This window comes from Musca autumnalis, unplaced genomic scaffold, assembly GCF_047663935.1.
Source record: "Musca autumnalis isolate F117 unplaced genomic scaffold, ASM4766393v1 scaffold_4, whole genome shotgun sequence".
Lineage (NCBI taxonomy): Eukaryota > Metazoa > Arthropoda > Insecta > Diptera > Muscidae > Musca > Musca autumnalis.
Window position 1 is genome coordinate 191689265 of NW_027411977.1, and position 17159 is coordinate 191706423.

General features: G+C 37.5%; 1 protein-coding gene across 1 annotated transcript; it reads right to left on the reverse strand.

Moving 5' to 3' along the window:
• Window positions 1-4630: 4630 nt before the first annotated feature.
• LOC141403202 (uncharacterized) lies at window positions 4631-6182 on the reverse strand. The gene is made up of 2 exons (XM_073985382.1): window positions 6077-6182; window positions 4631-5793 (listed from the first exon to the last, which is right to left on the reverse strand). Exons 1-2 carry the CDS (start codon window positions 6180-6182, stop codon window positions 4631-4633), a joined length of 1269 nt encoding a protein of 422 aa, XP_073841483.1.
• Window positions 6183-17159: the final 10977 nt, after the last annotated feature.

Below are 17159 nucleotides of genomic sequence, written 5' to 3' on the forward strand. Positions count from 1 at the left end.
AAAGTTTCTATCGAAAACCCATACACAAACCGAGATCATGGTGAATGATATGGGAAATAAGATGGAAACAATCGAGGACACGCTGGGGCTTTTGATGAATAAACATTTCCCGCCGAACACTGCGACGCATGCAGGTGTGCCGGTAGTTAGGGAATGTGTTACAGAGGAAGCACCAACAATTGATGAAGCGATGGTAAAGTATGCCATCAAGAGCTTTAAACCCTTTAAAGCAGCGGGGCCGGATGAGATATTTCCGGCCTTACTCCAGAAAGAGATGGACTACATTGCGCCCAAACTATCTGGAATTTTTAACGCATGCTTAAAACTTGCGTATACTCCTAAAGCCTGGCAGGAGGCGAGGGTAGTATTTATCCCCAAACCTGGGAAGGCTAGTTACGCAATTCCTAAGTCTTATCGTCCGATAAGCCTAACATCCTTCCTGCTTAAAACCATGGAACGAATAGTCGACACCATGATTAAGAGCAGGATTCCAAATGATATGCTTAAATACAAACAACATGCATACGTTAAAGGTAGATCAGTGGAAACCGCATTACATGAGGTTGTACACCACATCGAGAGCACCTTCGACAGGAAGATGTATACACTGGCGGTATGCATTGATATCGAGGGTGCTTTCAACAACGTCAGCACCGAAACCCTTATCCAATCCTTAGATAAGTTTCAGGTGAATCGGGCCCTCAGGGGCTGGATAAGCCACATGCTAAGGAATAGATGGATAAGCTGCGGGATACTTGACGTAAAAATAAAGGACAAAGTTGGTCAGGGTACGCCACAGGGGGGATTTTATCCCCACTCCTATGAGTCACTACCATAAATAGCCTATTAAGGACTTTAACCGATGAGGGATTTGACCCAGTCTGTTATGCAGACGAAGTTATAATACTTCTAAGGGGTAAGAATCCAAACTTGCTATGCAGATGACCTGAATCAGCCCTAAAACTAGCGTACAACTGGGCTAGACCAAGAGGTCTTAATGTAAACCCGGAAAAAACGGAAATATGTCTGTTTACTAGGAAAACAAAACCGGGACACTTTGAAGAACCAGTTTTCCTAAACAAGACGATCAATATTTCCAACAAAGTCAAATATCTGGGAGTAATTCTGGATAGGAAACTTAAATGGAAAGACCATATTCAGGAAAGAGCCAATAAAGCTCATAGATGTTGGTCAACCTGTAGAAGGGCTATAGGCGCCAAGTGGGGTCTTAATCCTAAGATGACACACTGGCTATACAAAAGCGTAGTTAGACCTATTCTAACATACGCTTCAGTAGTCTGGTGGACAGCTATGGATAAAAAGTGTAATATTAAAATACTACAGAAAGTCCAACGAATGTGCTGTCTAAGTGTAAGCGGCGCAATGAGGACAACATCAACGAGGGCATTAGAAACTATTCTATATATACACCCAATAGAAATCCAGATAAGGTATGAAGCGGCTGTCGCAGCTATTCGACTTAAAGCGATGGACGAGTGGATCAATAAAGACCACGTAACATACCATCAAAACATTCTACAGGTAACAACGGGAGAGTCAATGGATAACATTGTATCGGACCGTATACCTGAAACTTTTGTAGCTGCCTCATGCGAGTCATTAATTCCAGACAGAGACTCGTGGATCGGCGGAAATCTAGCACAAATGCCGGCTGGAAACTTTTGTTATACAGACGGCTCCATGCTAGGTGGGAGAACGGGACTGGGTCTCTTTATTGAAGAACCAAAGACCGAAATATCTCTTCGTTTGCCGGATCACAATACGGTCCATCAAGCGGAGATCCGAGCGATCAGAGAGTGTCTGAACTGGCTTAATGCCAACACGAGGCCAACTACTGTAAACGTCCTTACGGACAGTAAAACTGCAACCAAAGCAATAACATCCAAGACAGTAAAATCACAAATAGTCTTGGATTGCATAAATTCGATGAACAGCTATACTCAGCATGGCATGGTGCGTATAATATGGGTACCGGGACATGCGGGGAATAGAGGTAATGAGATAGCAAATTCTCTGGCAAAAAAGGGAAGGGAATTAGCAACCGTAAACTTAGCGAACGCAAAGCCACTAAACGCGTCTCGGCTAGAGTTAAAAATTTGGGCAAAAAATGCCCACTTATCCCTATGGAATAGAGAGGAATTAGGGAAAACCACAAAAATCCTATGGAGAGACCCAAATGAGGAAAAAACTAAAAACCTATTACTACTAGGTAAAGCAGAGTTGAGTAGACTTACAGGTGTTCTTACAGGTCACCTGGGTTTACAAGCTCATTTGCAAAAAATTAATTGTGCAGACAACAGCGTATGCAGGGCATGCGGAGAGGATGATGAAACATTGGAGCATTTTCTCTGCCAATGCCCCGCTTTCGCAAATATCAGATCCCAGTTTTTAGGGAACGACACAATACCAGATCTTAATCAGGTGATTGTAGACGACCTAAAACTATTACGGGATTTTGTTAAGGGAACAGAGTTCCTTAAATAAATTATAGTAGAGTCTCCTTCTTCAAAAAACTTAAACTAGAGCGCACAACAGGCCTACTTCATGGCTTATGTGTATGTCCTCCAGGACATGTGGCGATTACTCGCCCCTCTTTTCAACCTAACCTATCACAACGTGGTCAATTTGATTTCTTGTTTTGTGATCTTGAGACAGCTAGGTGCCCTTATGAATGTCGAGATTCTTAATTCTGGTGCTGCTAACAACTAAGTTTTTTGCCGCTGTAAAGTCCATCAGCCATTGTCAGATGTTTCACTTTGGAACTGAATTTCCCAACTGTTGGACCAAGATATTTTGCATGTCTGTTGTCGAAAGTCAGTTAGAGGAAATGTCTCGAATATATATTTTTTGTGCTACCCTAATCTTCCTGAGATAATGAGCTCCTTGTGATCCTGTATACAACAATATAATTTTTTTCGTGGGCAAGGCCATGTCATCTATAACATAATGGTCCAAAATCTCTAAAAATTTCTACTATATTATATGATAACGATAACAGGCATTGGTCCAAACTTTGTACATCGTAATCACAAAAATTCAAAACTTTCGCTTAGAGCAACTTAAAGGCTTTTCGAGATTTGCTTTCATTTTTTTATCCAAGGTAGTCCTTATGATACTGATTTTAACGAAACATTTTTTCTGTGGCCAAGTTTATGCTTCCTGTTATAATGGCCTTAAAGGTTTAAAAAGTCTACGGTGCCTATTTAGTTGAGTTTAAGATCACTCCCGGATGTATGATTTAGGATACTCAAAGGTGAACAATTTTTACTATTTTTTCGATATTATAGGGGAAAACTTGTAATCGTAGTAAAATTAGTTGATTTTTGCAGATTCTGGAACAGAGCATTTTTTTAAGTGACACTTTTCCCAAAGATGTTATTTTTTATAAGAATTAGAATTCCGTGTTCTAAATTCTTGAAGACTTTTTACTCTTCAATATACATATGATGACCCCAGGGAATGAAAATGAAACTCCGTATTAACACAACCAACAACTTTTATTGATCATCAGAGTTCAACAAACTTCAAACCAATAGCAATAATTAATCAATCATATTTACAAATTATTTCCATCACAATTTTTTGCTAATATCTATTTAAATTATTATTCATAAAACTTAATTTTTTTACATTATTTATTAAAAATATACATATGTATGTATTCCGGGAGACAAACAACCTATCATCTTCTTCAGAAATCGAAAGTGAATAGCAAATTGGTTGTATGCTAAACAATCTATAAATATTAGATAGTTTGCCGAACTTTCTTTAGTTTTAACTGAAATTTTGGTAGAAAATGAAACTGAAATATTGTGGATTAGGTACGGTTTGTTGCTATTGTGGAAGATTTGAAAAATAAACATAACAATATTTATGAAATAAACAATATAAAATGTGTTAATCAGTAAAAAAATTATGTAGTGAAATTGTAAATATTGACAAATAATTTAACAGATTGTTAAAGTCTGAATGGTGGCGTCATTTTGTAATAGTGAATAAACTGAAAATTTAGAATTGGCGGAACTGGTATAGATGTGAAACTCAAACACATTAAAGTCAACTTTTGGACTATATTAATTAAAATGGTACAGATCAGTTCCCAGTTTATATTTCCAAAAGTTTTCTTGTCAATCAACATTTTCAGAAATTTATTCCTAGTGGGACCCACCCAACTAAATATAAAGTTTTTCCAACTAAAAATTGCAAAAATGTTATGAAAAAGTAATAATTCAAGTGGCCCTATCTTAAAGTCGGTGGATATGAGACTTCGTATAAGGTCACTTGTTGTACAAGTGAATTATCGCCAATCGTGTCGGAATATTCGATGCATCACACCCAAAAAATAATAAAATCTTCGACTTATGCAGGTGGTCCACTGATGACATACGGAGCCACTCTGTTGTAGTTTTCAGGTCGGTGTTCCAACAGGTTTGAATATTATTCCGTCGCGTTGCACTTAAATTCGTTGTTGTTGTTGTAACAGTTCGGTTGTATTCGGAAGCTCTTTCCTGAAAATTATAAAGGAAGAATGGAACAAGAAAAGAAAATGGAATATATTATTAATTAGTTGTGTGAACAGGATTTGATGTTGGCAATTGAAGGAATTGTGCTACTTCAACTGGATGTGACCACAAATTGGCAATCCAACGCTTGGCGTCATTGGGAAGGGTGGATTCATGACGTCAGAAATCAGCATGGAATGGTCGACCGTGTCAAACGCCTTGGACAAGTCAAGCGCTGCCACAATGGTCCGTTTGGGTGGTCGTCGCTGATTTAGGCCGTTCGCAATCTTTGTGGTTATCTCTTGCAAAGCCGTGGTTGCGCTATGAGCTTCCCTGAAACCATGTTGGTGCGAAGCAAGGTGGAAATGCTGTTTCAGGGATGGGAGCAATAGGGACTCTAAAACCTTTGCTACCGGTGAAAGCATGGAGATCGGGCGGTAGGATTCCCCATTTGTAGCGGATTTGTCTGGCTTTAGAATAGGAATTATACGAGCCACTTTCCAAACGTCCGGAATTACCAATTGGGAAATTGATAGTTCCAGGACCTTTGTCAAGTAGCTCAAACCTACTGCTCCCAACTTCTTTAACATTACCATGGATATGCCGTCTGGCCCAAGGGCTTTAGATGGTTTGGATTTGGAGATAATTCTCTCGACTTCACTGGATGTGAAGGAGATGGGCTGCAAATCACGCTTTAGTGACTTGCATCTCCGGAAAACGGCTCGCCTGGACCTGTTCTGCGAAGATGGATGCTCAATAAATTGGCGGCAGAACTGTGTTGCACACTTTTTGGCATCGGAATATGTAATGTTATTGAAGGCTATAGCAGGGAGATTTCTATTCTTGTTGGAACCAGATAGATTTTTAATTGTGGACCAAAGTTGCTTGGAATTAATTGTGCAGTGGTCGAGATGTTGAATCCACTTGGAACGCCTGTGTTCGAGAACCAGGTTCTCAATTTCCGCGTTCAATTGCACAATTCTTTCGTCAGCTGGGTCATCGACACGTTTTTGATCGCGCTGTTGTGCCAAACGGGATGCCCTGGATGGATAATTTGGTCTCATGAGAGGAATTCTGCCCGCTGGAATAAAGCGCTTTGCCGCCTTGAGGATTACTTCCCTTAGTATTCTCTCACCCTTTCTGGCACATGAGGGCGACGGCAAGTGACGTAAGGAGTCGTCAATGAAATTCATGAAGCCATGCCAGTTGGCTTTGTTGTAGTTCACGAATGTGCGCTTGTCGGGCTCAACGAAATCGCTAGGTTTCTCCACTGTGACCAGGATTGGAATGTGGTCTGAATTTAGCGCGACTTTTGTTTGCCAAGATGCGAAAGGAAGGAGCGAGGGACTAACGATGGAAATGTCCGGAGAACTCGATCATCTGGCTGTAATTCTAGTGGAGGATTCCTCATTGATGGATGCGTCTATCAGGAGGCGGCGTCAGAGTATATCTGACGTCTCGCTGGATGATAAATGCGAGGCCACCTCCATGATCCCTTTCCCTATCTCGCCTGATGATGTTATAATTCCCTGAGGACGAGAGGGAACAATTACTGGTCAACTTCGTCTCTTGGAGAGCAGCAATTAGGATGTTATTGTCGTGCATGAAATTAGTGATGCCAATAACCTTATTCCTTAAACCATTGCAGTTGAACTGCATGATTTGGAATTTGGAAACTTAAATTCGTGGACCACACTGGCGCCGTATAGCTTACCGCTGATCGAACCATCGCGTTATATGTGGTGAAGAATGATTATTTATCTGCACCCCAAGTGCCTCTGGCTAACGACTTAAGGACTAGGGTTAGTCATTTTTTTAGATTCAAAATCTGTGGAAATAGCATATAGGGCAGGCAAAAACAAGCAGAACTGCGTTTTTGCTTTTTCGAAATTGTGTAAAAACGTTCCGCACAAAATGCAATTACTTTAGCTCAAAACCAACTTTTTTATTTGAATTTTTTTGTGATTTTTAAAATTTGATATTTTTTTTTAATTTTTTTTTATATCATAGCTGCTTTATTTGAACTGACATTCGTATCAATTACCAAAAACGTCCCTATGTTTGAAGACAACTTGGGTATCTGTTTACTTGCAGTAGAAGAGTAATCTCTGTCATATGCTTTTGTATCATCGCACATTAAGTCTGTAGGAGAGCAAACTCTGTCATATGCTTTTGTTTCATCGCACATTAAGTCTAAATCACAAAATGAACCCGGTGGTACTTCCAGTGTGCTTTGAAAATTCCTTTTTTTAGAACACCTTTTTTATACGAGATATCAAACAATTTTTCAAATTTATTGGTGTCTTGTCGCCGCTTCAAAAATTTCTGATAATCAGATATCAACTTAAGCACGTTGCCTCCAACGTTCTTTAATTCCATCGCTTTTTGACTTAGCTTAATCCATAACTTATTTAATTCTTCAGATATAATTAGAATTTTTTTTTAGATTTCTCAAGCACTAATCCTCTATATCTTTCAATTATATTGATTTCTTTCGGAAATTCGTATAAATGGTATAGCGGCAAAACAGTTTTTTATTTCATTCGGTCTTTTTGCTTTAAAATTTTTGACCCAGTTATCACTGTTTTTTTGGACATTTTTGCAACTTTTTTTAAACGACATGGCGATGTGAACACAAACTATGAAAAAATAATTTAAAACTCAAAACTATATAAATTATGTATTATGACATTACTTCTGTATTGTCAAACTTTTATTAGAGCAACTCGTTTAAAATTTTTAAAACTTGGAAATGAAACCGAGTTGCAAATTTTAAAATCGATGTAGCTTAAAAACTAAATGACAGATTTTTGATCAAATTGCATATTTGAAATCGATGCACTAAAACCAACTAAAAAAAATATTTCCAAGATCAACTATTGCAGAAAAAAATTTCTCAAATTTAAAAATTTAAAAAAAAGTAAACTTAAAAAGTTTATTTTTAGCTAAAGTAATTGCATTTTGTGCGGAAGGTTTTTTTACAATTTCGAAAAAGTAAAAACGCAATTCTTATTATTTTTGCCTGCCCTATATGCCATTTCCACAGATTTTTGATATTCGAAAAAAAATGAAAAAATGACTAACCCTATTAAGGACCTTGTTCCTACATATCGGCTTTAGGTTGCTCTAAGTTTGGGGCACGCACGGGCGACGCGAACATACATTCGACAGTGTGTATCTTGGTGTAGTTTGTGGCCGGAATTCTGCTACCAACGACCGTGACATTCACCTCTGTTCTCACCTCTGCCGCCCATGTAGTGAACAGAGTGGCCGTAGATTTAGTGGCGGATATTTGTATATTCCTCACGTGGAAAAAGGTTGTAAGAATAGTCAAATAGGAGTTCAGACTATTACAAATGGCATTAGGCAAGGTAACCAACGCCAAGATAGTACAATTACCTGCATCATATGTAACGATCTCTATTCCGTCTGGAGAGGATGGAATACAGGAAAGGTAGTGGTTAAACAGTTCCGCAGTTATCACTCCACATTGGGAACTTACAGTTTGACTCTACAGGGCTTAGACTTCTTCCACGTACGACTGGCGTCCACATATATTATTGACTATCCGACGTTTCAAACTTTACCATTTCGATCTCCTCCAACAGTGATAAGACGGGTGCCACCATCACACAGTGGAAAAAAGTACCGATTTAGCGCGCCAAAAGTGCAAATCTATGTTTTATTGCATGTTTGTCCATAAATTCGATATGAACAGCTATAAATTGACAATTTTATTCATTTATTAATATATTTGGTAAATTTGTATTTTTTACTGTAGAATGGTACCTATCGATTTTCGGTATTTTAAAGATTTCTACCACATTATCCAACGGAAACGGCTGGGATTTGGTATTTAGTCTCCGTGGGGGTTATGCATACACTCCTATAAACATTTTCGGTATAGGTGCACGTTTTCATATGGCCCCCATAGGCAGGTACCACCGATTTCGGTAATTTTTGAGATTTTAGCCACATTATACAACCGAAATAGCTTAAAGTTGACATTTAGTCTTCGTTGGTGGTATAAAATATTCCGACGGAGAATTTTCGGCACAGGTACACGCATTGATATGGCCCCCATATAAAGATACCGCCCTAATTTCAGCATTTTGACATAAAAAATACTATTAATAAAAATAGTAATAAAATAAAATGTTGCAGTTTGTTGCAGCTAGAATTTTACAAATTGGTTAAGAACTATGTGTACTAAAAATGAAATAAAAAATCTACGCGCCATCCCTCGACACTCCTTAGTAATAGCTTTAACAAAGTGCACCATTTGGAAAAAAATCGGATGTCACATGTTTTAAGTGTAAAATCCGAGTTGCAATAAATAACATCTTATATTCAACATTTTTTAAATCACCTGCTTCATGAAATGTTAAATTCAGTAAAGCTTTAAAATTACTTTGTAGGAAGAGTGCATGCGACGATCATAAATTTACTACTAAACTATATTATGAAAACTAGTTCAAAAAATGTCAACCAAAAATGGACCGTTATTCCGCTTAGACTGATGCAAAATAAACTATTTTAATAGCCGTTGCATTCTGTGGGCACCTTAGATTAATACTGCAATAATAATTTTTAAATTGGCGTATATGATTTTTTTGACTTTTGGCGCGCTAGATCGGTATTTTTTTCCACTGTGCATCACTGTTCTACCGCACCGCTTGCTCTGGTCTAGTCCTCGACTAATATGTGTGGAAATGGTGTACAGCGCTGTTGTCGTGCTGTGCTGTTTACGGAACCCATGCTGATAATCGGCAACTGGATAGCTATTTCTAACACTGGGGAGGACTAAAGCCTCAAGGGTCTTTGCTATGGGCGACAAAAGCGTGATCGGTCTGTACGATTCACCTTTACTGGCTGCAGTAGCGGGACCACTCTGCCCTTTTTCCAGACTTCGGGAAAGATGTGGGTGGCTTTCGTTGAGAACTTTAGTGAGATACTCCACTCCCGGCACATCCAGCTGTTTCAGCATTACCTTGTATATTTAATCAAGCTCAACCAAGGCTTTGGATGATTTAGCGTTCCCGATGACATTCACAAAATCATCCATTAAAAATTGTGGTGATTCATCCTCAGCAGGAAGAGATTTAATGCGATGATGTCATATTTTCAGGGTTAAGGTCAGGTCACATTTATAGCTTAATGTTTTCACGATTTGCTTATAACGGTAATTCTTGTCGTAATGGGACTAAAGAGAATCTTTTAGCTGTGAAAATTCTCTACAAAATTGGCTTTCGTAATTTTTTCCTATATTGAACCATTTTCGAGATATAAAAGTTTAAATTGGGAAATTGCAGTCATGACATTGTTTTATAAGGTAGCGATACAGTCATTGCATTGTCCCAATTTGAACTTCTATGTCTCAATAACGGTAAAACCTACGAAATTATCATAAAGATCACTCTTGTAGAGAATTTTCATAGCTATAACATTTTCTTTAGTCTCATTTCGATAGGACTTGCGGTTTCCAAGCAAAATCGTGAAAGCCTAAAAAACCCCCTAAAAATGTCAGCTTGAATCGCGATGTATTTAAAAAGAGCTCCGGCGATTTTTTTTTATTTTTCTCATCTATGAACATTGTAGTTTCAGAATCCGCAAAAACTTCCCAGGTGTAAGCACCCTCTATTTAAAGTTGCTTCAAGAGCACCGTGATGATTTAACCACTTGTTCCATTTATGCTTACCGATCAACCTATTAACAGCTCATTGAGTCTGGGGTATTCGACCAGTAGGTATATGGCGAGGGACTGTAGCAGTGATGATGTCTCGGAATGTCCTTTTCGCTACCGAACATCAGAAGGATTGGGCAGATCTCTGAAGCGGTGCTTAGTGAACTCTCTGAAACTCGTCCAATTAGCTTTCTTATGATGAAATCGGGCGGTCTGCTGTTGGAGACAATTAGGGGGAGATGGTTTGATCCAAGAGAAACGACGAGTTATCAGGTGACGTCATTTGTCAGACCAAGTGACACGATGGTTATGTTAGGTTAACTGCTACACTCTCCGCAAATTCTGGCGGGGGCGTTCCCATTGATCGTGAAAAACATATAGCTATCAAACTGCTCAGCCAGCACTGTACCCCTCTGGTCGTTTCCGAAGACTGAATGCCACAACTCATAATGAGGTCTCCCAAAAACAGACGCTTATGACCTTCCAAAGGTGGGATAATGTTGGGCCTATAATATGGAGTACAGCTAACCTCGGCAGTTCCACACATGCCTTCTACCCTCATACATTTCATGAGCCTGACACAAGCGAGTTGGATCTGTATTGAACAGACTGGTGCAACAGGAAAGCTAGTTCCCAGCTCCACTTCTAATGCGATCCTTCGTCAGTACTTTGTAATCATCACGATGCCGTTGTTGTTATTGAGCTTTGTTCCTGCACCACCGAAACCATAATATTTTTTCCGATTGGAAAAGCAACGACCGGTGTTAAGTGCTGCGCGCGGGGTTTCTTTTGGGGAAACTGTGGAGGAGTCTCGTATTCTGATTAGGAAGACGACTAAGACTAACTTGAGGCCGCGATCACGCAGCAAAATAGTCCTTGTCGTAGTCTGTCACATGTACCAGGCCAAAACAACCCTTGAGATACATCTATTGCATCTCACCTCCTCTGTTGAAGGAGTTTCGGGACCTTGAGAACTTCAAATGTCAAATTGCAGCTAGTTCGGTTGAAAGTTTTAGCTAAAATCCTCAAAATACCGAAAATTACGAGGTACCGTTCAAAAGGGGCTATACCAAAAAATGGACCTATGTGGACGATTTTTGGTAAAGAAGTTTCGGGACCACTGAGAAGCTAAAATGTCCAATTACAGCTAGTTCGGTTAAAAGTTTTAGCTAAAATCCTCAAAATACCGAAAATCGGGAGGTACTGTTATATACCAAAACATGGACCTATGTTGACAATTTTTTGTGTAGAAGTTTCCTGACCACAGGGAACCTTAACTGTAAAACTACAGCTAGTTCGGTTAAAAATTGTTGCTACGACCCTCAAAATACCGAAAATCGGCAGGTACCGGTATATGGGGGCTATACCAAAACATGGACCTGTCTTGACAGTTTTAGTGGAGAAGTTCTGTGACCACTAAGAACCTTAAACGTCAAATTACAGCCAGTTTGGTTACAAATTGTAACTAAATACTCAAAATACTGAAAATCGGGAGGTACCGTTATGTCCTTAAAGGACATGTGGCGATTCTCACGCCTTTCTTCTCAACCTAACCTAAGCACTAAGATAGTTTATTAGATATATATGGTTTCATTCGATATTGTATAATCTTTTTATTTCTTTATTTTTAGTTCTCTTCTGCCTTTTCGTGGGCTCTTTGGCCATGCCCACAGGTATGGAAGTGGTAGAGGAAAAAACTTCTGCTATGCAAACAAAAGCCGATATAAATATGCCAATAACAGAAAATAAAACAGTGGCTGAAGCAGAGGCACTAACTGAAAGCTTAAAGAAGACTTCTATGGAAAAAGAAACCGCAAATGAGGAATCCAATGCGGCTGTAAAGCCAGTGGAAGGTCAGGGTAGAAGCAGCGGGAATGTGATACACAATGATGGGGACAAAATGTCTACAGAATTAGAGAAAGAAGAAAATGCCAAGGAAGTTACAATTCAAGGCGAAACCGTTGAAGGCGAAAAGGAAAAAGTAGAAACTGATAGCAAACCTGAAATGACTAAAGAAGAAACCGACAAAATCAAGAAAGTAGCGGAAAATAAGAAGAATGCCGAAGATACAGAAAATCAAAGCGGTTCATGGAATGATGATAACTTTTGGTCACTGCAACATCGTTATCCCGATTTGACACATGAGGAATTTCATGAAATTAATCATGAGGATGCTATCCCACTGAATTTTCTTAAGGGTTTTGCCATTAATAGTGAAGGGGTAAGTTGAAGTAACAGTAATGAGAATGAGATCTAGAGTTATTAATACTTATATTATTTTATAGGACAAGGAGAGTGTCAGCGAATTGGAAAGTGTAAATTCCATACCCAAAATTGCCCCAGAATTGTTCCTGCAACCTGAGACACCAATTTATTTAACCATACCCATTGTGATTAACTCTCACTCTAATTTGCCAATATCTCTTTCCATTGGGGGCAACAAAATACCTTTGGATGGGAGTAGCGGCAATAAGGAAGTGCTAACACCTCCCCTGATTAAGAAACTCAATTATGCCGCACCACCACCAAGGGAAACTAATCGTCATCGCAGTAATTTGAGAACCAAAATCTATGCCCGCAATAGGCGTCATGAGATGGCACAATTTCAAAGAAAACTTTAAAGATAATCACAATATAAAAACTGCACATTTATTTAATTTCTTACAATTTAATTTATTTACTTAATTATTAAAAAATAAATAATTTATTTAATTAGCTTATATTCTAATTACTTCCTAACCTACAGAATATTATAGACAGCCTTGAGAAACCGTTTATCTTCCATAAACTGGCGTTGGCCCTGATCTTCGTCTTCTTCTTCCTCATCGTCTCCTTCATCCTCTTCATTATCATCTTCCTCTTCCTCATTGGGTGCGCCACCACCAGCCTGGCCACCGCCGGCTATATTGTCATCCAACAATGCTTGTTGTAACTCCTCTTCTTCCTCATCATCTTCCTCTTCTTCATAGTAATCATCATCGGCAAATGCCTGGCGTCCCTGTATTAAGGCGGATTTTCCTTTTTCCGGACCAATTTCAGAACGATCCAAGCGATCAACAACTCGACATGACATTAACTCCAAATTTACAAACAGCACAACTAAAATTGTAATCACTGTCAACTTCATGTTTACTCTTGCAACTGTCACTACGATTTGACTGACATTCACAATTTATTTATAGTCCAAAGGGTTTTCTTTGACCAATATGCGTTTTTAAATGTGCATTTTGTTGCTCATTTCCCCCTTCTCTAATATCGCTAGCTTATCGGAGATCATTGTTTTAGCCACACTTAAAGCTCTAGTTTTGGTTTCCAACAAATTTCAAACAAAGTGAAATTTGAATTTTATTGCAAATTAAAACCACTTAGAAATACTTTTTACGAGCATTTTTATAACATTTACGAAATTTGAAACCGAAACCGCTTTCTTGCTTCTATATAAAAACGACCAGTGTTGGGTATTGAATATTCACTCATAAACTTCATTTCGCTGGCAATAACTAACTAATCGATCGTAAAATTAGATTTAAGAGAAAATTTTTATAATCAAATTATACGTATTGTTGTAAATAATTTGGAATATATTTAAAATTACATGTGCTGTTGTGGCCAAAATGAACAACATTTTTAATGATTTGCGGTCTGCATTAGAGATTTTTCGAGATCCATGGCTTTTATGGGATAAATACAGGAAACTGAATTTCTTAAGGAAAAGGCAAACACGATTTGAAAAAGAAGTCAACATTAGTTTACAACGAAACGGAAGCAGTGTCAAACGTACTTATATGGCTCCAAGCTTCCATTCTCCAGTTTTGGACACCTCGTTTTAAGATAAGTCACCCACATGTCCATTTCTCGCCAGCAACGTCGGCATCATTGTTCATTATCATGATGTTCGGTGTAACACATTCTGATATATGTATGTCGATGTCGGTGTATAGCAAATATACACTATCGCTCAATTAAATAGCTCCTCCTAAAAGTTACAAAAATGTTAAAAATCGAGTAGTAGGCACTGCATGATTTTAGTTTTGGTGAGTCTCTCTTTTCGATAGTTGTAGTGCGCACTATAGACTGGTTTTATTCGTTTATTCATTTTATAAGAAAACTATGAGAAAACATGTAAGCAAAGGCTTTATAATAATTATTTTTTGGTCCAATTGATTCACTTAGTTTTTCAAACAAATGTAAAGTTTCAAGACAATATAATTATAATTGCAACAATCTTCACATATCGACAAAATGAAACGATCAAGCTATGTGGCCTAAGGATGCGTTTGGAGTTTATATATGGTATAAAAATCAAAAACCTTCTAAAATGGATGTGTTGTATATGGTTTCTAATTTCATATTTAACTCATATTGACCAAAACTTTATTATATACTAGCTGAACCCGGTGCGCTTTGCTGCCCCGACTACGACAAAATATAATGGAATGCATAATTATATTAACCTTTTTAATATTTTAGCGCATAAATATAGGAGATAGGAAGGCGTTATATACTTATTCAGGCTTGTTACTGAGCTACTATGGTATTTTTGTATGTTTCAGGAGGTAACACTCCTCCGAAAGCCTTTCCGCCTATAAGTATTCCTAATGATTTAGATATATCATAATGAAACATAAATCTTAAGAAGTCTCTCAAACATATGATACTTAATAGCTGTAGCCTTGGTCAATTCCTTTCCAACTATTGCTCTGTTCCAGAACCTGCAAGAAGTTACAATTTTTTACTACGATAATATTTTTTCCTTTATGTTATCGGAAAAAATAGTAAAAATTAGTAGATTCTTGCAGTACTTGAACAGACCATATAAGTACTTGTGTAAATAATGATGACTTCTACTGACTGCTAAGTCTTCAAAATTTCATTGAAATTTAACATACGTAACAAAAACATGAAATCGACCGAAAATATATATGGGAGCTATATTCTTATATGAACCGATCTCGATATAATCTGTCAAATTAATTTTAGACCAAATCCCGTCTCACATTCCAAATTTTATTTAAATTGAACATACATAGCGTGTTTTGTGCATAAAATACAGAAAATCAATTCAAATCTGAACCGATTGCGACATAATTTGTCCCATTTATTTCTAGAACGAATTCCGTCACGCTTTCCAAATTTCAGTGAAATTGGACATATATAGTGTGTCCAAATCTGAACCGGTCTCGATATAATTTGGCACATTTATTTCTGGAACAAATTCCGTCAGACATCCCAAATTTCAGCGACATTGGAGACAAATAGCGTGTTTGATGCATCAAATACAGAAAATCGGCCGAAAATATATATAGGAACAATATCCAAATCTGAACCGATTTCGATATAATTTGGCACATTTATGTCAAGACTAAATCCCGTTACGCATTCCAAATTTCAGCGAAATTGGACATATATAGCGAGTTTGGTGTATAAAATACAGGAAATCGGCCGAAAATATATACAGGAGCTATATCCAAATCTGAACCGATATCGATATAATTTGGCACATTTATTTCTAGACCAAGTTCTGTAACACATTCCAAATTTCAGCGAAATTGGACACATAAGGCGTGTTTGATGCATTAAATACAGAAAATCAGCCGAAAATATATATAGGAGCAATATCCAAATCTGAACCGATTTCGATATAATTCGGCACATTTATGTCTAGACCAAATTCTGTTACACATTCCAAATTTCAGCGAAATTGGACATATATAGCGTGTTTGGTGCATCAAATGCGGAAAATCGGCCGAAAATATATATAGGAGCTATATCCAACTCTGAACCGATTTCGATATAATTTGGCATATTTATTTCTAGACCAAGTTCTGTAACACATTCCAAATTTCAGCGAATTTGGACATATATAGCGTGTTTGGTGCATCAAATGCGGAAAATCGGCCGAAAATATATATGGGAGCTATATCCAAATCTGAACCAAACTCGATATAATTTGGCACATTTATTTCTAAAACAAATTCCGCCACACATTCCAAATTTCATGGACATAAATAGCATGTTTGGTACATAAAATAAGGAAATCGGCCGAAAATATATGTATATGAACCGATTTGAATATAATGTAGTAAATTTATTTCTACATCAAATTCCGTCACACATACAAAATTTGGAGATTGTATCATTAATAGTTCTAAAGATATTTTTATATAAAATCTACATTTTTTGGAGGTACCTCCGGTTTTGATGCTATATCTCCATATCAACGCGAAATTTCAAAAAATGATATAGCCTATTTTCATTCCAGGCCATGTAGCAATGTACCCTAAAAATTTCAGTAAGATCTGTTCAGTGGTTTTTGAGTCTAGAAGGCACAAATAAACAAACAGACAAACAAATTTCAATTTTATATACATATATAGATTGAGAAAACTGAAAAACTCAGTAATCCAGCCTTAATTAATGTCAGGCACCTTATTAAAGTTCCAAAAATGAAGCCGATAATATATTTTTCATGTATAGTAGTCGCCTCTAATATACAACAGATCTCTTGGAATCGATTTCAATTGAATAATACCAAACTTCTCCAATAATACCAAACACTCACTGTCTCCTTAATTAGACTTCGTTATATATGTTCCTATATAACAATGTCCTTAAGTGGGCAATATAGTAGCCCTTTCCGATCTAACTTAGAAATATAAAGCATTTAAAATATAAATTTTAATATAATTTAAACTCAAAACATTTCGTGGAAAGATAGTGTTCAGGAGTAGTGGTGAAGGATATAACTTGATCGGCCAATTCCTTCTATTGCCCTCACTTGTTTTGACTTATTTGTCTTTTATAGAAGTCCTACAAGTCTTCTGCTAGAAGTCCTACTGGTCTTCTCATATTATCTTCTATGGGAAGGCATATTGGACTACTATGGTAGAACTAGTGGTCTTCTATGAGAAATCCTACTGATAATCACCATGAACACCAACATGTTCTATACA